The sequence below is a fragment of the Paralichthys olivaceus genome, chromosome 12, assembly GCF_024713975.1.
Source record: "Paralichthys olivaceus isolate ysfri-2021 chromosome 12, ASM2471397v2, whole genome shotgun sequence".
In the NCBI taxonomy this organism is placed as follows: domain Eukaryota; kingdom Metazoa; phylum Chordata; class Actinopteri; order Pleuronectiformes; family Paralichthyidae; genus Paralichthys; species Paralichthys olivaceus.
In genome coordinates, this window is record NC_091104.1 from 19,122,053 (window position 1) to 19,145,950 (window position 23,898).

General features: G+C 42.7%; 1 protein-coding gene across 1 annotated transcript; it reads left to right on the top strand.

Annotated features, from left to right (window-relative positions):
* The first annotated feature begins 153 nt into the window (after nucleotides 1-153).
* On the top strand, nucleotides 154-19,537 carry clic4 (chloride intracellular channel 4). The gene is made up of 6 exons (XM_020085131.2): nucleotides 154-782; nucleotides 12,800-12,909; nucleotides 15,009-15,134; nucleotides 15,821-15,927; nucleotides 16,990-17,171; nucleotides 17,669-19,537. The coding sequence occupies exons 1-6, from the start codon at nucleotides 714-716 to the stop codon at nucleotides 17,831-17,833; spliced, it is 759 nt and encodes a 252-aa protein (XP_019940690.1). The 5' UTR covers nucleotides 154-713; the 3' UTR covers nucleotides 17,834-19,537.
* Nucleotides 19,538-23,898: the final 4,361 nt, after the last annotated feature.

Below are 23,898 nucleotides of genomic sequence, written 5' to 3' on the forward strand. Positions count from 1 at the left end.
AATGACATTTTACAAACCTCACTGTGCTTAAACAATGCATAAGCAATATATGTTGAACTTATATTGATGGAAATTATACTGCATATTCATTGTAATTATCTGATATCAATAATCATCACATTATTTCTTTTAGAATGAACTTAGCTCCAGAGGGAAGGTTGAGGTTTTAAACATCTGAACAAAAGTGTCCCAGGACTTCCATAGCTGACACTCGGAGCATTACTTCAGTGCAGCCGCTGAGTGGCTCCCCGGCTCGGCGTCCTCCTCCTCACCCTCCTCCCAACAACCAGTCTCCCCCTCCTCACACCCTCCCACATTCTTCTGTGTTTGCGGATGACATCACAGCTTTAAATATTCCCGTCGCTTCTTTTTCCAGCCACAGTTCGTCTCAGTCAGCCCCGCACACAGAGCCTCCCTGCCCGGCCTCACCGCCATGCTCCTGCGCTCTTAGCTCCAACTTCCACATCAGCGCTGCTAACGGACACACGCTGCCTCCGCATCCCGCTCTGCTAACGACACTCCCGGCACCGGCTCCTCCCCGGGGGAAGAGAAAAAGCGGCTCGCGGGGCTTCAGTGCGGAGAAGAAAGACAGAGAGAAGAGAGAGAGATAGGAGGGGAGGAGGAGAAGAAGAAGTGGACCGAGCTGTCGGGCGTGGTAGCGAAGAAAAAGCTCATCTGTGTCAGCTAAAGTTTAAAAAGTAGCAGCATCCACAATGTCTCTGTCGGTGCCGCAGAACGGGGTGAAGGCGGACAACGAGCCCGTTATCGAGCTGTTTGTGAAGGTAAGAGCACAGGAAGTTTTGATTCTCCACCAAACATTGTTGAACTTTGAATTTAACAGCTTTATTGCTGCTTTGGAAAATGGGGATAAACGCTTTTTTCCCATATTCTCCTTACAAACACGGGTTTTGTTTGGCTAACAGCTACTTAAGCTAGCAGCACGCTAGCTGTCCACTCACCCGCAGAGGGGGTTTGATGTTGTAATGGAAACGCTGGGAGCAGATGTGTTGCCCCGTTCAGGGAGAAAAGCGGGTTTTAATATGTGGAACCCTCTCTGCCATTGTGGCCATGTGGAGCCTGCAGTGTCACACGCAGGGCGGATGCAGCCTCCTCCTCCTCCTCCTCTTTCTCCCTCCCTCCTTCATGCGAAAAACTGGGCGCTAACTCGTTAACAAAAGCCCAGTAGTGGTCCTCAGCAGCCCATACAACAATCACACACTCGATCCTCTGCCGCACATGTATTTTAATGGCTCTTAGTGGATTGATGCAGTCTGGGTTGTGGTGGGTGTGCACACCTTCTTCGTTTAAGATCATTTTTGGATCATGTGGCAGTAAAGATCTCTGAAAGATGGACTGACCTTGAGACAGTTAACCTTAAAGACAAAGAAATCTGTGCACTATTGTCTGTGCATGTTGCAGGCTTGTGTCATCAGTGATTCCTTACATTGGTTTTTATTTATTGCTGCATTGTGTAATTCAGCACATCAATATTTGTAGATACACCAGGGATCAGCATCATTCCAATAACACCTCTGCTTTCAGATCAGATTGTCTCTGCCCCAGTGGTGACAGCCATGATGATGGTGGTTGGTGGAGGAGGAGGAGGGTGGTGAATTTCTTTTCTCAAGCCTGATGCCTTGCTGGGCGGGAAAGGAGAGAAAAGGGGGAGAATGGGAGGGCTGTGCAGGGGGACAGGGGGGAGTGTGTGTAGTAATGGTGATTTCTTGCATCCCTCGAAAAAAACATTTGTGTAATTATGTTTTGGGACCCCCCCCCAAATACAAACATGTGTATCTGCAAATCTGCCAAGGAGTCTGCGTGTGTTTGTTTATCTGCTAGTTAGCAGGATTATGTCAAAACTAGAGGGATTACTATGGAATTTGGTGGAAAGATGCAGTATGGGTCAGGAAAGAACCTATTACATTTTAGTGTGGATAAAGGGGTGCATCCAGAATTTAAAAAAATGTTGTTTAACATTTCATAAAATGTCCTTGATTTCTCAGAGAATAAAAAATGGATATTAAAGAAAAATATCAGGCATGTTCCAGGAACTGATGTTTGAGTGCAGATCAAATATAAATCCAGATCTAGTGAAGGGACTGGGAGGGTTTGCCCTCTGCTGAGTGCTATTCCAGTATGAATTGAATGTGATCATGCATTTGTAACCTTGCCATTGTTGCAATATTTTTTGGGATGTGTCTGCCGACTTTGGACTTTAGAACTTGTAGCTTTAAATTCTGGTGATTCAGACAGAGATCTTGCACTTTGCCAAATGCTCTGTCTTTACTTGTATTTTTCATTTTGACTCTGTTGAAGAGATTTTTTTAGTATGGTGAGGGTGAGGGGAACAAACTTCTCAGCATAACTTCTAGATGTGCATCTCACAGCCTTCAGGAGAGGTTACGTCATCCCCAGGCCTGGGCATTATGTGGCCAACTCTCAGACCCTCCCTCCACCGTACAGCTTGCTGTGTACACAAGTTTCTTCCATTGTGTGTTTTCTCGATGTGTCTGCGTTGGTGCCATGCTGGCTTTTTCACTTCTATCACTCCAGCACGTCTCTGTGTTATGCAGCGTCCTCTGACATGTCCACATCCATTATTGATGCCGTTGTTTTTGGTGTGCAGCGTAAAACACGGTCATGAGAGACAATGGCAGGCAGGCAGGTTGCCATAGGCACGCTGCTGTGAGCTGGGCCTCTGGTAACAGCTGATAAGGAACTGTGTGTGTGCTGTCCGTGCACAGCAGTGTCAGATCTGTTAGGGCACTGCCACATATCAAAGTAGACTAATTATACTCTTGAGTACATGAGCTACCACAGTGTCTGTATTAATTGGGCAGCGACAACATTGTTTACCTACCAACAGAAGCTGACATTCGCAGTTTAGAGACACTTTGATGATTTTGCACTTTTCTTTCTGCTGTGTTGACAGCAACAGTTGTCCCACTGCTGTGGGAACAGTTTAGTCTTCATCTTTCAGGGCGGTGAGGTGAATTGTCACTGTTTATTGCACCTAGTTGCAAATTAACACAATATAATGACTTCGTTAGAGGGAAGGCCGACCCTTGACCTCATCAAAATAAGGCAGATCAGATATTGTTTTGCACACGATCAGTTGTCAGTGTTGTAGAGCTGGTGAATCTCTCATTCCAGGTTTACTTGGCACCTCTGAACATCATATTATTAATTTGGCAATATGAAACCCTAAGTCTGATTTGTAAGTAACTGTGATAATTACAACTCTGGCATGAAGCGTAAAAATGAATAATTTATTATGTTTCAACATCATAAAGCAAGATTCACTTTGAAATTCTTTCTCTTCTAAACCAAGGTCCATCAGTTTCACTACATTGATCATAGCACCACCTGATTCATGCGATTTTTCTTGAAACCTGGTCTGACACAACTAAGGTGAATATCTTGTGTTATGTGTGAAATGTGTATAATATAAGGCCTTGCCTACACTACTGATAGATATTTACAAACGCAAAAACAAGCGGTGTAATTAGACCTAGCAGTGCTAACCAAACGTAGAAAAACCGGTATATAGCTGCCATTGTAGTTGTTTTGTGCGCCTGCTCCTTACACAAAGAAGTGGGCATGTCCAAAGAAAGCTGTGAATTCATCATTTCCAAAACATGTACACAAAAGCCAGAGTTTTTTTAAATCCGCACTGGAAGGCGCCATAAAACGCTTGTGCACAAGATGTCAAAACCTAGAGGGAGAAGTGTGTTATGGACAGGGTGTAAAACAATATGTTTGATTACCTGCTCCTGATACTGTTTATCGCACATTTACAAAACTGACATTCCACCACCACATGGCCTGCCTGTATGGCAGTGTACTGAATATAGATGAGCTACGAGAAACGGTCTGGCTTTATCTCTGTTTGTGTATGCGTCTCTTGGCTGCCACTGTGCTCAGGTCATGCTGTTGTAAAGCCTCTTGTTGCTTCCAAACCTCAATGTGCTTGCCAGCAGTGAATGTGTTGGAGAAGTGCTTTTAAGTCTGGCCGGCGTAAGAGCCCATCTGTGTTTGTCCCTCAAGTCAGTCCCATAGAAACAGTAGTGCTGGTCAGGACGACGATCAGAGTGAATAATGTGAGCACTCTCCTAGGAAGCAATTAATAGTCCACAAACACTGCGCTGTTTACTCAGATTTACCTTATTTTTCTTGTACATTAAAAACTACGGTGGCACTGAGTAGAGGGCACATCTTCTATCATGCTGCAGCACTCATGGATATCATTCTCCTAAATATGAAGGGGTTTTTTTTCATAAAGATCTGTGAACTCGTCCATTAGAAATAAATGAAAAAGTCAAAAAATATTCTATCCCCCAATATTTAAGAAAGTAAATAAAATCCTGGATCCACCCACTCATCCAGACCCGCACCAAAAGTTTTTTCTTGGCCCATCCATTGCTAACAAAGAAACAAATCAATCAATATATACACTAACAGACAAGGGCGAACAAATGACATCTGTGGCAGAAGTTATGTGATGGTTAATGTAAAGTCGTATTAGCCATGAGGAGTCTGTTCAGTCAGAGCTGCTCATGTCTAATTGTGCTGTCAGCTGGAACATGTGATAATCACAGTTACTCCACGTGATGCACTGTTTTTATGGAAACACAATGAGCTTCTTCAGCAGTAACTTTGCTCTGTGCAGTTTCATGAAATTGTGTGCAAGGCCAAGTGTTATATATTTTTTTTACTGGTGCACAATAAACCGTAGGAAACCATGGTGGATGATGGTAATTTACTGAGCAGTAAACTAGAATTTCAGAGACAACATTTTGCACTATTTGCAGTTATCATTAGAAGGGTAATACCTCTGCCAAGGATAATTTGCCACTTGCATACATATATTGAGATCTGATCTGGATCTGCACCAAAATAGATATTAGTACTCTTTACATGCCTCAGTTTTTCGTAAAGATCTCTGGATGATTTTTTTCAAAAAATGTTGAATAAATGCCGTATCTCGCAAGGTTAAAGAAAGAAAGAGAAACTGTATATGAATGCTGCTCCAAAAGTTAATGAGTTCGTCCTTGGCCACCTTTCCACTAAGTTTTGCTAAAATGAGTTCAGTTGTTTCTACACAATCCTGCAAAAAGACAAAACGGCAATTGTATAGGTAACAAACCCTTTCTCCCTCCCTTGTATTGTGTTCCTGGCAACTGAACTGAGTGCTGCTTCTTTTTTCATAGGAAAATCAATAGAACCGTTTATTTTTCCCAAGTGCAGCGGTGTTGCAGTCAGCATCATGAGTTAGGGGACAAAGATTAATTGCTTGTTGCTGTTGTAGAGCGCTGTGCTGTGACTGTGTTTTTGCTTTTGCAGCACCCTGCCTGTCACCTTTTCTTCTTAGTAACGATGAGGTTGAAAGACTCTCTGGAAAACGGCCTAATCGGTCTGGCAGTGTGTTATAACACCAATTCGCGGAGGGGCTCTGCAATTACTCTTTGCCTTTTTATGGAAGGCCTAAGATAATTTATGTTCATGTCTGAAAATTATAGGCTGGATCATTGCTTCACTTGTGGCCATGAACCTAGTTGTGCCTGATTTATTGTCTCTATAATATCATGTGCCGATATATCCGGAGGAGAAGTTTAATACGGTATATTAGAGCTACAGCGTGTCTCCTTTGTGCTGCCTGACCAGGAAGCCTATTGCTAATGAGGCATTTCTCCTACAAGCTCAATGACAGGAAGTGAGGTCAGCCCCGCACAACACAGATCTGAGACACTGAGGATTGAATTTAAACAGTTCATGGATGGTGTGTTTCACTTGTGAGCTAATAGGACAGCATGGGTCACTGCAGCAGTTTTAACTTGCAGGGACAGGGGAGGAAAAACAATCCTCTGACTCAACGTCTGCCTCTCTATTACATCATCCTCACTGTAAGAAGAGGTATGTGTGTGTGTGTGACTCCTGTAAATAAGAAGAATCCGCCCTGCTCGCTACACACGTAACTCAATCAGTCTTAACACGATCCAGTCTGCTTGTGTTTCATGTGCAACGTTCTTCATGGCAGAGCCCACTGACATACATGTAACCCAAAGTGCAGTACCTCAACATGGAGGATAGGGTGACAGGGGGAAGGTTTTTGGATGTTCTCTCTCCATCAAGGCACACTGACAGGTAGCCCTATCTCATTTTTGTCATTAAAACCCTTAGAGAAAACGACTAATAGAGCTCTTTAATAGTTAATATTTACTATATGATTATTGCTGAAATGACATCCAGGTTTGCACATGAGCTGTTCCTCAACTGCTTTGCATGTTTGAGTTTCACAATATGATAAATAGACTATAACTGAAAGACACCTCAGTGTGAACTCAACCAGTGAGTGGAAAAAAGAAAATCCATCTGCTCAGAATTACAGATGAAGCCAGTGCTTGGTGGCCGTGGTGCCGGCTTTGCTGGCATGTGTGATGATGCCGTGCTGGCACTGTGTTTGTGCCCAATAGTGTTTCACAGCTGCCATTCAAGACATATGTCCTGAGGGAACTTGCGACAGGATTTATTTGGGCTTAAATCTAAATTTTGCAGCCTTGTGCAAAGGCATTAACCTTTAAATATGTTATGCTTACGGTACTTTTTGATTATAAGAGCAAACAGGTCTGGACAGAAGTTGTTTTTGAAAATGTATTAGTGTGACCATAGCCAAAGACAAAAGTGGGTTTTATGTTTGTGTTAAAGTGTGGTTGTATAATCTAGTCTTCAGTCTGGGGTCTACGATGAGTTGGGGCTGACTTCAGTCTGCTGCTTGTTTTTTCTGTTAGACACTTGAAACAACAAAGTGAGGGTGACTGTTGTTTCACGCTGATCTTCTACAGGTCTGTCTGTTTGTTTTTCCTTCATGTTGGATCAGTTTTACTCATCACCAGACAATCATCCTGTGTCTAACTCAGTTTGTCTTCATACAGGGAGGTTAAATACAGTGGTTCTAACATTACTGGCTTGACTTACATCGTTACCATAGTATAGATGTGCAGTAAACCTTTTTTAGACTTCAGCGTCCAATTTTCCACATAACCGATGGCTCTTAAGACGGCACTCATGTGCTTGGGCCTCGAGCACAGTAGTCCTGTGTCTGACTGGCCCTGAGGTTTCCACTGAGTGATGTCAGCCTGAGTCAGAGCCACACCAAGGATGTGATGGTGTTTCTGTTTTCCTGCAGAGTCTGATTCCTCCGTTCAGTCATCTTTCTCACCGAGGTCAGATCCAAGGACTCGGCTCTCATCCCCCGCCCACTCCAGCCCTAGTCGTTCAGACATGAGGACAAACTTCAACAAATGAAGAGGCAAAATTCTCTGACAAGTTCTGGAAGTCGCCGTCATATGCCCTAGGTCAGGACCAAATCGTCATTTGATCAGCCGCTGACAATCGTTGAACTCTTAAAAGATTTGGCTTTAGACAGTCTGTAGTTCATGCTGATAACCTGTGTTTTTAACCTCTGTTTTTGCAAGTTCCCACCTCGCTGATCTGCCCTTTATCACTGCTGCTGTTCTGCTGCTGGCCATGACCTCTGACCTCCCTATGGAATTGGATGTAGGTGTCATGAGCCTAATTTGAGTTATTCCCTTAACAAGGCTCAGTTTAGCAAGGTAACCCCGTCTCAGACACAGATTTTGGTCCAGCTCCTCAGTGTAGTCACAGCTCCCACTTCAGCCCAGCGTTTCCAGCAAACAGGGCGAGGCGTTGCCATGACGTTGCTAGGGCTGCCCACTCTCGAACAGACATTCCTGCTGTGTGTCGGAGCAGGAGGAGGATCGCTGCAGCGCTCGTTGCATCGTCAGTCAGTTCCTTATTCGGTCAAAGAGTGGCTTGAAATTGCTGAGCAGCCCACCTAATTTAGAATATGAAGTGTGCTGGGGAGGGGAAGGCACGGCCTGTCCATGTTACTAAAATTAAGCCATGAGCAGAGACTGGGAGGACCGTTCTTTGGCTGAACAGCATCCATTGTCCCTGACAGCCGGCTGCCGTAACTGTGATTTCACATCAGATGAGTGGAAGTGGGAGAAGTGGAAGAATAAAAGAGGGAGAGGAGCTGAGTTTAACAGCTCTTGCGTTTTAAAAATATTATGAGACTGGACTTGTGAAAAGGATACCTGTTAAAAGTGCGCATAACTTCAAGTGGCCATTTAAGTTAGGGCCTTCCAACATCCTTATTACTCTTAAGTCAGAGGAAGTGATAGGAGGAGTGATCTCACCATGTTACGGAACATACTGTGTGTCTCAAAGACACGACTGTCCCCCTGTCTGACTGAGGCTCATTGTGTTGCTGTGGGGCCATGCTGTCCTCTGCGCTGCCTCCTAGATAACATCCGAGTTGAGCCCGATTAACAGCCGCCGCTGGGCAGCTGTGTGTTTGGTATTAAATAAACAAGCGTCTGTTGACTCACGCTCCATCCATTGAGCCTAAATAAAACATAAGAGTCTGCTAGCAGTTGTCAGCTTCTGCTGCGTCCCTGGGCCAGACGTTGGGAAATTTCGGTGCAGCTACTGTGAGAAAACCCATTAGAGAATATAGCAGTGTGGGTATGTTGATGACAAAAAAAAGATGAAAAAAAAACTAACCCTAACCCCCCTTAGGATCAAAAAGAGGTGGCATACACACAAAATATGACAACGAAAATGTCAGCATGGAAAGACGATGAGATTCAAGAGCTTTTGGTGATGAGGGCTGACATCAGTGTGCTGCAAACTAAACCCCCTGCAGCAGCATTTATAGGTTATGTCCTGTGCCAACTCAAACACACACTAGAGAATCCCCTGCGTCTTTCTTTATTTGTGAAAGGCAAACTCAGCTTCCCATTATCTGGACATTTTCCGGAGTTCACAGTTTATGAATCTTAATGCGTAACTGTCTCTAAGATGTGAGTCATTTTGCCAGACAGGCGGCAAAATAGCAGGCTCCTCACAGGGTGCCGCTCAGTGTTCCTGTGAATGCTGCTTGTATTTGGAACACAATCACTGGTTCGCTTCTTGGAAAAAGTGCATCTCTTTCAACTAATGTGGTTTTCCTTACAAGGGCCTGTTTAAAGCAATTTCTTGCCTGGCCTGTGTGTTTTTTATTGGGGTGTTTTTTTTTCTTTCAGCACTTGCTAACTGGTGACTTTCCTAAAACTCTACAACAAAAAGTGCTTTGTGTTGTTGGTGTATAGGATGTTGTCCAGAAGCCCTTTTCTGAATGTCATGCTATTATAGTGGCGCTGTGGAAAGTGTTAGTCAGGTAGAGGAGACCAATGTTTCCAGGAGTGTTCTGACCTTCAACTTGGTTTTTATTAATAATCCTAAATCCAGTTTCTAATTCTACGTTATTCAATATTAGTTCACCTAACTTGTGTCCACACCGTAAAATGTAGGGCAACTCTACCTTAACAGTGCAGCAGTTTATATGACGGTGGCAGCGGAACTGCAGCCCCACAGGCATCATCACTTAAACTAAACAAAGCACCCTCTTTGGCGGGAGTAACAGAACATTTCTGGAATAGTTTGTCTCTCCTCCCCCAAATGCCCAACCCCCTCCTCTGACACCACAGAGGGGCCTAGGAGAAGGGGAGAGGAATAAAGGGGGGAAAAGGGAGGAAGAAAGAAGAAGCGTGCCAAAGAGCACACAGCCTCCAAAGCTTGCTGTCTTCTGTCTACCTTTCACTTAAAGCATATATTATTGCTTATTCTCCCTCATGTCTGTTAGCACTACCCGTGATCTCTAATTTCCTCCCTATTTCCTGTAGTATCTGTCTCTCTTGCTGCATCCCGGCTCTCAGTGTCTTTGGCAGAGTGCTGCAGTCTGCTCTGCTGCAGACTCCGGAGGGTCAGAGCCTTGCCAGACAGAGAAAATAGAAAAGTCTTCTTCTTGGACACTTGAGACTTGAGCATCATGTGGTTTGCATTTTTTTGTCCCTATGCAAAGAGGGCTCGCTCCAGACGGTTTACCTGTGAACTGGTAATCCCCTCAACGCTGCATGCTCTGCTTTTCATGTCATATGTGTCTGGCCATTGCCATGGGAACAGTTGCTGTACTGCATTGCCACCCTAGATCCAGAACTGAATGGTTCTCTGTGGGGGTAGCACTGTTGGGAAAATGGAGTAATCATCCCATTGATGTGTTTCTGGTCTCCTAAGGATCAGCTAATACTAGTGTAGTGTGGTGATGACCATGAACCATGATACCCCCAAACACTTCACGGCCAAAGCTTTATATTGGAATTGAATCATGTAAAGTGTAAAAGAGGACTTTCATTTGCCGAACAAAGGCAGTGATCTAATCCATGCTTTTCAGATATTGAATTCAGAGGGGGGGAAGAGGGAGCGGGAGAGGACAACCGCCGCAGTACAATGGGAGCCAGCAGGCAGATCAAACAGAGCCATCCCACTGGGTGTCACACAGAGGACAACAGCAGCCGGCCTGTCCGCACCAGCAAGGAGCTGCCAGACTGACTTAATGCTCCAAAACAACGTCAGCTATTGAGAACAGTTCAGAACCTGCATCTCAAATAGGAAACAAATATTTTGATTCATAGTTGTTCAGCCAAAACTGTGTTTGTCTTACCTTTGCAAATCTGACAGCAGACAAAGCTGCTTACAGACAAGCACTGACGTCAGGACATTTTCCTTAAATTTTCTGGAGAGGCTGTATGTGAGAACGCAAATGTCCGAACCAGTTGCTTCTGACATTTTCTGGTCCTTCTCCAGCCAGCCCCCTACTAAAATGTCTGGAAACTCTTAAAGTTCCAGTGTGTAAGATTTAGGTGAAAGGGATCTATTGGCAGAAATTTAATGTAGAATAATTCTCATGATGTTTTCACTGGTTCGTTTCATTGAAATTGTATGAATTGTAGTTGTCTTTACCCTTTATATTTAAATACTTTATATTTACATAGAGGGGACCCTCTCTTCGGAGGCCGCCATGTTTTTTTACATTAGTCCAGACTGGAAAAACTAAACACCTTTCGAGTTTTATGACAATTTAAGGCTACCACAGTTTCTTTTTCACGTTTGGAAGGAGAGGATGCCATGTCAACACTAGATATCACAAATGTGAGAATATAGCAGGAACATTTCCAGAAAATGTGCAGTAAATTGCAGAAAATGTGGACATTTCTAACATGCAACAGACATGAAACTGGAGCAGTACAAATAGCTTGGGATGAAAAAGAGGTTTCAAGTACAAAAGACACCAACAAAGACATCAACTCCTTCATGCTCTATCCAGACGCCACCCTTCGTCAAGATTATCTCTCAAAACGGTCTTTGTTAATAATCTGCAAAAACCCAGTACATTTGTGTATGGCTTTTGTATTACACATGCACTTTGCACCTCTGCAGTTGTACAATAGCAGGACATATTCTGATGAGAATTGAAATGACTGACGACACAAGGATGTAGAGAAAGAAACAACATTCAGTTGTTTTCACCAAGGCTCTGCTACAGTATTGTAGTGAATGAAGAGGTGCATTCCTCAGCGCAGATACTTGAATGACCTCCATGCATGTCCTTGTGAATAGATGAATACGGTGCATTCTTTCTAGGCTTGCCTTGCCTGGAGAATGACATACTGTACCTCAACAGGCTTGGTATCCACAGAGCGATGTAACTCTACACCAAGTCTACAATTAAGGTTGTGGTTTTATTATTTAAGAAAGTGAAATGAAGATGATTTTATTTAAGGAGCAAATGAGAACAATATCTGATTTCAGTTTCACAATGATGGCCCTCAATTTTACCAGTAAACTGAGAACCTACTCATCTTGGAATTGGTCATCTTGGAAGGGAAAATAACTTTGTCAGTCAGCATGGCAGATCTCATTTAGATACTCTGCAAAGTTAATTAGATGAAATGCTTTTTCTGCCTTCTGATGTAGAAGCCAAACCATATTTGTCCCTTTCTACTCTCCCTCCATCTCTCCGTCCCTACATGGCTGTGAAATGAGAAAAGAAGTGCTAATGAGGAGAGATGGAGAAGGGCGAGATGTCAGAAGAGGTGGATGGATGGTGAGATGAGACGGAGATATCGCTGACAGTTTGCAGCATCCTCCCATAGATTTTCTGATTATTGCTGTGTGTGAAAGGGCAATACAAATCACTGCTATTGCTGCTCTGATCCTGTCATAATTTCAGCCTTCCCCCCAAAAAAATTTTAATGCTAAAATCTCATCTCAAATCTCAGTCCTGTCTGTTGCTTATCCCATTGTCATAAATCAAGAGGGCACACTTTGCTTCCATTGCTCTCATTCCCACCAGCACTCAGTCTTGTCTTTGTGCAGTCTAGCAAAAAAGGAAACAAGAGGTCATCTTAGTCACTCTGCCACTCCAGAAGCTTCCTCTTACTCCTATTAGACTTCAGTTTGGCAGATTAATGGAGGAGAAGTCTGCTGGAGCAGTTGAGACAAGAGGATTGTCCCTGTATACTCTTTTCCCTTCTACTGAAGTGTTTTCAAGGGCCTCTGTGATGTATATGAAAGAGTGATTGTCTGAAATGGGCCCTCTTTGGGTGTATGCAGTCAAACGCCCCCAGGGCCATAAAGGTTGTGCAACAGAGATATGATCTTTATCAAACATAATCGGGACCTTTTTTCAGTTTCAGTGCCAAGTGGCTGAAACTTGTTACAGATGTTTTTAAAGATATTTGTCTATTGCCTTGTGTTTTAATGTGTGTAATCATTAAATGGGACGTTTCCACCCAGTACTTCAAGGTTTGTGAACTTAATGATTCTTCAGGAATAATACCTCTGACATTGCTGATAGTTGATCGCCTATTCTAACGACAGTTTCTGTTTATTTAAGGCGGGAAGTGATGGAGAAAGCATCGGGAACTGCCCCTTCTCCCAGAGGCTCTTCATGATCCTGTGGCTGAAAGGCGTCGTCTTCAATGTCACCACAGTGGATCTCAAGAGGTGAGTCCGTCTCCTCTTCCTCCTGGTGCTGCTTGTCATCGTTTCATGAGCCATTAAAAAAGGATAAAAGATCTTATTCCTCTTGTTCATTTATGCCCAACATTAGATAAATATACAGAAATGGATGGAGCCATCTGTCTGTACTCTGTGTTCGTTAGGGGGTAGCCATACTTGATGCTGTCACAACCTCTCAACTCTGCTGCTGTCAAGTGAATGTATTGCTTAAAATCTGTGCCTGAGTAAAAGATACATGAAAGTATGTGGGCAATTGAGGTTATGTAATTTGTAAACATACGTCTTTTCATACGTAGAGGTAGAATAAATTAGCCTTTACTCTGTTTGATAGCCTCACACCCATTTTCTGGGCGTTTCCATAAAGGGCTCAACAGCTCCGTAACACTTTGATAGCACCCCACTGCTCAACACACTCAGTGCTTCCCGACTACTTATTTGGTTTTCCCATGACCCTTTCCCAGGCTGGAGAAAATCAGAGAAAAACAAACACACAGACTCTGGAGGGGCTATTTGAGGTTCTTCGCTCTGTTCACTTCCTGCCTAGATTTTGGTGGCCAACATGTTATTTTTCATGCCTGGAATCCGAAAACCCTGTGATCCTCTGCAATTTTCCTCCCAGCTGCAGGATAACGTGCTTTTACATGTGGATTCCAGCACCAACAAAGTTCCTTAACCAAAAACCCTGCTATGTTCTGTCTGTGTGATTCATCTAAATGGTCTCAATGTTTTTCCACACGCTAAGCCAGGACGAGCGAGTTCCAGATTATTTTCAGCCAAGACCGTTGGTCAATGGTTTCTATGGTTTTTCTTCGTCATGTATGTTTGACTCAGAGATTCAATATTTCTGACATTTTATACCAGAGGCTCCTCCTCTGGCACATGTAGATCACTGCATGCTGACAAAAAACAAATAATGTCCCAGACTACTGTGCCCTCTTACAGCTAAATGGAGGAAAGCAGTCTTAATTTGCTTATTTAGTTATTTGCTTATAATGCGTGCCTGCCCGTTCAAGACGAGAGCAAGGTTTGGATATATTTGCATCTATTTTACCTGGCTGTGAGTGTGTGACATGAAACAGAGTGTGCTGATATCCTGTACAAGGCAATGGAGGATGTCCACCCACTTAGCAGTGTCAGTTTACTTTTTGTGCCTCAAACAAGTCTTTGTTCAGCTGAGGGCAATACTTAACTACTCTGTTTTTATTCCACACTAGAGGCAAAAGTGATTCAGCCTGTGCTTGTCCTTTGCTTTGCATTTCCCAATAAAGGCATGTTTGTTGTACTTATGGCTCTTTTTATTGTCCTGTTTAAAGTGAAGGACAATTCCTGTTGTTACACCTGCAGAATTTCATGTCCCTTAACTGAAATATTCTTAGTATCTCCTGAGTTTATGTCCTCTCTTGGGTCAAGGCAGTCGTATATTTGTCTCTTTGATGAAAGCCTTGAGGAAGTTTTTTTACCCACTCCTTAGTGACATCAGAGGGTGAGGGTGCCACTTCCCCTTTCACATGCCATAGATGTGAAGTCATTTCCCATTTTTTGTGCCCTCAGATGGCTTGTCCCAAAACTCGCCCACAATTATACACACTGCCACAACACAGACCTGGATTTTGTGGCTAATTATACGGGACCAACAGAGGATTCACACTGTCTGCTGGCTCGCACCCATCTGTCAGGCCGCGTGTTATGTTGTCTTTATAAGCATCTGTGTTCTGTGGATTTGTGTTCACACAGCTCACTCAACACATACTCATTTTTGTTTGTGTGTCAGTGTCATCTGCCTGCCAGAGACATCTGGTACAAAATGTGCTGGTTTGAAGGCTGCAGAGAGAGAAAGGGACATACAATCAAACTCGCAGAGACAGACAAACCCAGACATGCACAGTTGAAGACATAGCAGCTGTAAACGGATAAAGACGAGGGCTGATTCGGTCAAGGAAATGTGGTTTAAAGTGCAGCAGGCTGGCACAGAGCAACTCTGCTACTTGAACCATAAAAAGTTTAAATACACCAGTATAAATCAGAAGCATGATTACTTCTGCTCGCTTCTGTCCACTGATGTTGCACCGTTCTCTGTCATCCAGGAAGCCAGCAGACCTGCAGAATCTTGCCCCCGGCACACACCCACCCTTTATCACCTACGACGGCGAGGTCAAAACTGACGTCAACAAGATCGAGGAGTTCCTGGAGGATGTCCTCTGTCCACCCAAGTGAGTGCTTTCTCATCCCTGCAGCAACGGCCTGCCACACCTATATTCCAAACACACCGCAGTGCTGTCATGAGCACTGAGTGCTAGCTTATCAACAAATGTCTATGTCTGCACACTCTGTTAGTTTCCTCTGTAGCTTTCAGCCCAAGGCCTTTTATTCCTCCTGAAGGCATAGGCAAGGCAGTCTTATTGTTCAGTACATTTCACCAACAAGGCTATTCAGAGTATAACGGATAATGTGATAAATTGTAAATGCAATATAAGATGATACAAAAAAAAAAGTCATAATGTAGCAGTGCTTAACTTTTCAAAGCTTTTTAAACCAACAGCAGGATTTTGGAGTCAGTTCTTTGACAGACAGGGAGCCAGTGTGAAGAGCACACATAAATCTTTAAGAACAGGTCACAAATGTATACTTTCACACCCATATGCTTTCGTTATTAAAAAAACAAGCTTTTATTTCCCTCATGTGAATACTGCACTTCTTGTGGACTTTTGTCAGAAGTGGATTAATCCACTTAGTGATTTAGTGAATATTTACAGCAGCGGGTTCGGTGTGTGTGGGTTTGATTTAAAAAGTGAATTGCACTGCTGTTATTGATGAAACAAAAATGCATAGTAACATCATATTCTTCATATGTGTGGACCTGTTTGTTTACTTGTATTGCATATGTGTTTGTGTGAAGGTTCATCAAGCTTGGTGCAAGACACCCTGAGTCCAACACAGCTGGTATGGACATCTTTGCCAAGTTTTCAGCTTACATCAAGAACTCAAAGCCAGATGCAAATGAGGGTACGTTACCCGTATCCGCTTGTGACACACACACACATTCGCACACACGGTTAAGAGCAAAGATCCAGGAACCTTCCCATTGTGCAGGGACAGTTACTGGTTGCTAGGTAACATTGGTAGCCCCGCTCTGATTGGTGGGTCAGAGCCTCACTCAGGAACACAAAGCTTTTGTTCTGCTGCCTCCTCCTGTCCTCACACTCTCTGTCTCACCTGGCACAGCTTTCCAGAAAACCACAGAGCAGCTGTCCTGAGAACGAACTATAGCAATCTCTTTACAATCTTATCTCTCCAGTTCTTGATTTAAACTCCCTGTACGCTGCTGTTAGAGAAAAGCAGCATCATGAAATAGCAGATAAGATCATTGGAACAATATGAAAAATATGTACACGATCAACTTTGAGATTCCTGCATGAAACCATTTGTGGATTTACTTCCTGGAAAAGATGTGAATGATCTTCATAAAATACCAAGATTTCTTATGGGCTGTTCTCCGCCCTGAGAAAATATTGAACCAGAGCAGCTGGATGTGAAAGACAAGGCTATGTCAACAGTTAGAGGCTGAATCTCGTGGTTCAGTGATAAAGCAACAGGTCACATCTGCCTATGTACGATTGAATCAAGCACAAATCTACATTCTTGTCATGTTTTCCAACAGCAAAGTAAAGTATTAATGATACATTTATAGATGGATAGATAAGATAAAGTAGAACACTTGTCTAATCAGACCAATGCAAATGTGTGGTCAGGAATAAGCCTCTCAGAGTTTGTATTTATAACAGGGCTCTTGTATCCCACAGCTGTTGTAATGGGTTGGGTCAGATTGAACAGGTGCTGATGTTCCAGCCACGTCTCAGTATTTCAAATGAATGCAAGAGCTTGTCTTGTGATAGAATGCTGCCCTCATGTGGTTGCTCAGCATATAGCTGAAGCAGTTGGGGAAGAGGCCTCAGGAAGAGCCAACACTGACAGAGGTCGATGATCTTCTCATACTGAACGTATAATTCAACTGAAATCAGTTTATTGTGGATTTCTTTAATAATATCTTTATATCTTGTGTTGCAGCTCTGGAGCGCGGGTTACTGAAGACGCTGCAGAAGCTGGATGAGTACCTCCGATCACCACTGCCCGATGAGATCGACCACAACAGCATCGAAGACATCAAGGTCTCCACCCGCAAGTTCTTGGATGGCAATGAAATGACTCTGGCCGACTGCAACCTTCTGCCTAAGCTGCACATAGTGAAGGTGAGTGAGGACACACTTTTAACTGTATGTTAAAGAAGTGTGTTTTGTTTTACACTAAGTGAATAATTGTCCCAGCGGAGCTCCACCCAACTTTAGATCTCATCAGCCAGAATAAGTGAAAACTCCATTGTTCCTTTGAAACAGACTAATGGTGATTCCGATTATTTCCATCAACAAAATGTAAAGAAATTATGTACAATATTAGAAAATGAAATTTTGAGTGTCATGTTTTTCTGACTAATCATCCAAAATCTAAAGGTATTCAGTTTATCAGTTTGGAGCACAAAGAAAAAAGTGAGAATATTGAAGAACTTTTAAATTTATTGACTTTTTCGTGATAAGTTTCTTCAAAATTTAAATTAGTAATCAGCAAATTACCTGAAATATATTTAGCTCTCCAATGATTCCAAGTTGTGCCACAAAACAGTATCCTTGTGTGCTGTAAACCAACCTACAGATTTCAGTTTGTGGCTCATGATACCCAACTTTCCCTGCAGGTGGTGGCCAAGAAGTACAGAGGCTTCGACATTCCCAAAGAGATGACGGCCATCTGGAAGTACCTGAACATCGCCTACACGCGTGAGGAGTTCACCAACACCTGCCCCAGCGACAAGGAGATCGAGATTGCCTACGGAGACGTAGCCAAGAGGCTGGTTAAATGAGTCCGTCTGTCTTGACCTCCATCCTCCCTCCCTCCCTCCCTCCCTCCCTCTCTTCATCCATCCGTCGTCCTGTAACCACCTCCCTCTCCACACTCCCCTGCACCTCTGTCTCTCCTCAGAACCGGGACTGATGTGCTCATTCATGAGAAAGAAAAAAAAAACTCTGGACTTCTTTTCCTTCTCTTCTTCATTTATAGCGAATGCATGAACCATTCTCTGTCTCTAGTCTTTTCCTTCCCCTCAGATTTTGATGATCTCTGTATTTGGTACAGCGAAGGTCAGAGTTGTTCCAGTGTTTTCCACCGGAAAAAAAGCATCCCAGTTGTGTATCAGTGCTTATCGGTGTCGGGAGCCTCATCACACACACACTCCCTGATAAGTGACCTTCAAGCTGACCTTCTCTCCGTGTTGACGGGGAAAGTTCACAAGCTGTTTTTGATTTTCTGTTTGTTTAATATTGAAGATTCTCTTTCTTTCTTGGTTTGCTACAAGAATGAAACACTGAGAAGCTGTTTATTTTTGTTTCCAGTCTTTTGGTTTGATAAGAGGCGTTGTAAACAGTGTTGAAGCTTTTTTTTTTCTTGCTCAAGTATTTGACAAGTTTAAGTAGAAGCGAATCCAAACCTGAGTGGTTGACATATCAAGAAAGACATGCTTTATTTTATTGTTGAGCTTGTTTCAAAATAAATCAAAAAATAATTGTAAGTGCAGGTAAAGCTACCTGGTATTCATGCTCTGATTTCCTCATTGCCTCACATGGGCACATGTCTTGTAGCTCGGCTCAGTAGAATTGTAGGAAGTTTTCTGTCACAGCTGCAGAAACAACTCAGGAAAAATACAACCTGAGGTTAAAAAAATATAAACCATGTAGCTTACAGACATGTTCAAAGGTGTATAGATAGTCCAGACTGGCCTTTTTTTTAATATCACCACATTGCCATAGAAAATGACGCGAGCATACCTGTACCGCTACAGTAAGTGAGTGTATTACACATTGCAGACCAAAAACGGGCACATGATTCAGGTCTCACTGTGGATAGAATGAAAGCAGAAACAAACTAGAAGTAAAAAAAAAAAAAGAAGAAACCACAATCTCTCTCTGTCTGTTTCTCCAGAGTGAAGAACACTAACATGTGGTCAGCTGTCAGGAAAGGCAACACTAAAGATATTTATGATTAAAAAGAAAAACAAATCAATGAGAGAGTAGCAATGAAATACTGTGTATCTGATTGACTTTCACTTTCTCTTCAGTATGTAGATCGTTCTCTTAATGTAGTGAATGTACGTTATCATACAGTAGCTCCAAAAGTGCTTTAGTGCGGAAAAAAGCAAAACATGTTTTTTTTGCTTTCTCCCATTTGCCATGTTTTTGTTATGAAACAAATTTGATAAGAGAGGAAAAGAAAAAAGACTTGTAAATAATTTTGTTTTGATTGCTCGGAATTCAATGTGTACATTTTTTACATGTCTTTGGAATTTTGAGGGAAAAGGTCGCCTGCTTGGATTTTAAATTCTAGACTAACCCATCTCCTCTCTGCCTTACTTGTTTTCTCTCGGCCGATGTTTTGCAGGAAGGTTTTTTTTTTTTCAGAGATCATTTCATTACGTGTGTGAAGTTGTACAAAGACAAAACATCCGAGCTATGTCATGGCTTTTTTTAACAATATTGACTGAATTGAAATAAACTTCATATTGGAACTCTGACTTGTGTTATTGTGCACACATCTTTACATTTAAATGTCTCACACAGCCAGTTGGCTTGAGGCGTTTAGTTTTTGGGTTTTCTTTCCGTCCTCCATCCTTCTTGTGAACATAACATCTCAACAACACCTTGAGGGAATTTCTGACTACATTTTTGAATTTCTGTGTTGTGCTTTTCCACATTATCAACCACATCCATGTTTACAGCACTTCTAAATGCAGGGCTCCTTATATCACACACACCATTCACGCGCTGTCAGTACAGCCGTCTGGGGCAGTTTGGGGTTCAGTGTGTTAGGTCAAGGTCACTGACCTTACAAACCCTTTTTTGCCTTGTGAACACGTTACCTTAAGAAGGCCTCGAGAGGATCCTTTCAAAATTGGCACACGTGTTCAAATAGACTCACAGATTAACTGACTAGAATTGGGTGGCAAAAGGTCAAAGGTAATGGTGACCTGACATGAGTCTGGAAATACTCGACTGGAATTGCATTGGTTGGAGAAGGCATACAACCACATGGCAGTAACTAGTTTAGAGAACATTGAGTTATCTTTAGCTCTCAACTTTATTTACTATCTTCATCTTTTTAGATGAATGTTCACTGTTTAAATTAAGGTCCTAATCAGAGCAAGCCTCTCTTCAAATTTAAAATGACCAGTGTAGGTGACATCGCCAGGGTTATCATGACTCACTTCCCGTGGCTCCATTTCATAAGAAGCCTGACTCCTTGAACACGTTATCCAGACTTTTATCTTAACTCCTTTATGGTGAAACTTGAAAGTACTTTCTTGGCCTCAGGGTGATGTTATAACAGTTTTCCAAAGTTGTCTCTAACATGTTCCCAAAACTTCAAACCACATCTTGTGGCCATTTGCAGTTGTCATGGAGATAACAACTAAATAACCCCATCAGCTGAGGAAAGCCTCAAGAGGAGGTTGGACCTTATCTCTTAACAGTTGCGTTCAAATCATCTCACTTGACTGCCCTGCTGGTTTTTCCTTTTAACATCCGTCAAGGAGGTTGTGTTTTTGTCCCTGTCTGTTTGTCTTGTTTTCTTTGTATGATTTATTTGAATACTAACATATTTTCCAACTGCAACAAACTGTCCTCAAAGGAAAAGGCCTATTTACCCTGATCTCAGTCTTCACGAGCATCAGGTCACTTTAAGTAACATGCTGTCCCACAGTGGGACATGAAGGTTATATGAGAAATTGACAAACATGTTTTATTCTATGTCTGTGTCATGCCAATGCATTTAGCCCATCATTTGTTATATTTGTAATTATTCACAAACATGCAAACCTTCTAGTGACACGCTAAAAGTGGAGAAAAGATAGAAATGACCCACACACACACACACACACACAAAACTGTTCAAACTGAGGCTTCATTGTCACATCTTGCACCAGCTTTAGAATCAGTTGACTATGACACTCAGTAGTGCATGTACCACCGCCAGGGCCCAACAGTCCCCTCCTAACTCCACATTTAAATTCACCAGATCCAGATTTTTATTGAGATCTCTACCAAATTGGACACACTCATAAATATTAGTCCCATAAACATGCCTGATTTTATTTTCATCATGATCCTTGAATGTTTCTCTGAGAAATCAACATTTGAATCATAAGATAAGGTGTCACATACTGTTCGTGTGATTGCTCATGCTGCTGGACAAACAGATCTCTGTCACTTCTAAAGAGCAAAGAAGTCATATTTCACTGCAGTGTAAAAGCAGCTTGTAATTTTACAACACAGCTCCAGGACCCTGAATGTCCTCCATGAACTCTCAACAGGAACATTTCACTGCTATTTACTTATTAAATGTTTTGTTGAACAGGATTATAAATACTGGGGATATTTTGGCAGCTTTTCATTTCTGCACAGTTTAATTTGTATTAAAAACAAGTCACATTGAGTTTCCTTACTCTGTCTCTGTCGGGAGGACACCAACACAGAAGAACAGAAGTTTGGGAACCCCTCGGCCTGTTTGTTTACAGCTCTCTGTCTCTGAGGAATGTCTCATGTGGGTGTCCACCCACTGTAGGCTCCACCTCCCCCTGATGACAAACTCTCGCAGTCGACTCAATGATGTTTTTCAGCCAGTTGCCTACTGTTCTGCAACACACACACACACACACACACACACTAATACACACACACAAGTCGATTCTGCAGGGCTTGTCGGTCGCAGCCAAACTTTTGAAAGAGAAGGAAAAAAGAGAAAGAAAAAGAGGTGTGGAGGCGTACAGTTTTTTGGATGTTCTCCAGATCATTAAAGTGTCACATTTCAGCCCCAGACATTCTCTGCTCCCTCATGAGTGAACACCGAGACACAGTCTCCACTTGTAATTCACAGGGAGGAAATCCACCTAGACACAAACAGACAGACACATGTATGTGTGTGTGTGTGTGTGTGTGTGTGTGTGTGTGTGTGTGTGTGTGTGTGTGTGTGTGTGTGTGTGTGTGTGTGTGTGTGTGGTAAGAGAAGACACAACAAGGCTGGCTATTACCCAGACCACACACTCATTACAAGCGAGGGTGAGTGTATTAGCATCATTGGTTAATGAGGGTGAGGCCTGGAGGAGCTGACTGTTGTTTCTTAAATGTGTGTGTGTGTGTGTGTGTGTGTGTGTGTGTGTGTGTGTGTTTGTCTTTGTGTGAGTGATACTTGTTTTTGTTACCTCAGAAGACCAAAGTCTGGTCATAATGAAGCAAAACTTAATTTCTGAGGTCCTGGTTAAGGTTGGGTAAAGGGTTTTGGTTAGGCCACACAAGTCTCTGTGTGTGTGTGTCTGTGTGTGGGTCTGTGTGTGTGTGTGTGTGTGTGTGTGTGTGTCATTTCTATCTTTTCTCCAGAGTTAGAGTGGTCCAGGTATTACTCATGTCGTCGAGACCTAAATCTACACCTGCATGATACTTCAGTGTAGTCACGTTAGGGAGACTTGTCTTCCTCATGGGAACAAAAGGCAAGTCCTCATATGATTAAATACTGAGGTGAAGACATGTTGTAAGGTTATATTACGGTTAGGTTTAGGTTACATTTGGGTTATGGTTTGGGTCAGGTATAGTTACTGTGGTTAAGGTTTCAGTAATTCTCCAGGAAATCAAGTCAATGTAATCACTCACATGACTGAGTGTGTGTGTGTGTGTGTGTGTTTGTGTGTGTGTGTGTGTGCGTGTGTGTGTGTGTAGGCATACATTACCCACCATGAGAGGGAGCCAACAGATCATCTTAAACACTAAACATCATCAAGCTTGGAGCAAAACACCCTGAGTCGAACACAGCTGGTAAGGACGTCTTTGCCAAGTTTTCAGCTTACATCAAGAACTCAAAGCCAGATGCAAATGAGGGTACGTTACCCATATCCGCTTGTGACACACACACACACACACACACACACACTTGCTGAGTGTTACTGCCCTGCCTCTGATCTCTCTTTGTCCGAGAGAGACAAACGTGTGCCCTGCAAGTGCAAGACCGCACTCTCTCTAGCCTTGATGTACCTTTTGTTATTCTTCTTGCGGTTACTTTTTACTTGAACAGGTAAATCAGTCGACTGTGCGTTGTCGCTCCACTGCAGTTGAGCAGCGGAGCCTTTTATGTCTGGCACAGACTCTTTCTCTGCAGAGCCAATTCAGTTTGCAGGTTTTACACAACACCCATTTATCCAGCTGGCTAAATATTTACATGGGTAAAGTAGCTCACTCAAGGGTACACAGTGATATCCCAACTGGGCTTTAAAGCTACAATGTGTGAAAAACCTTCTTTGCATATGAACCCTGTGCACCTGACATTTGATGTGGTTATTGGTCACCTTGTATTTGATTTATGCTCGTGATTGACAGAACAAAGACCTACGTGTACAAAACTCACGGCTGCAGGAGATACCTTTTTCTTTTGAATTCAAAAATAATCTATGTGGTGAAATATCTTTTAATTTTTAATTAGACCAAAATAATCGATTGATGTAGATTATCTGCCGCCATCTTGACAGTTTAAATTAAAAGAAGAACAAATGTTGTTTCCATAGCCAGATTGCCAGAGTTCACAGTTCAGGCAGTACCTGTTGTCCATTTAACTCATGGCCAGGCTTTGTAGTGGTTTTAGAAAAGCTGCAAAGTTTAGGTTCAAGAAGATGTGAAAATGCACAAATCTGTATTTTTCAAATTATAAATGTTTTCATGCAGTCGGTTTGCACTGTCACCTCACAGCAAGGTTCAAGTCTCTTTGTGTGGTCTGCATTTTCTCCTCATGTCTGCGTGGGTGTTCTCCTGCTTCTTCCCACAGTCCAAAGACATGCAAATTGAGGTTAGGTTAAACTTTAAAGTGACTGTGGGCATGAATGTTGTCTCTTTACGT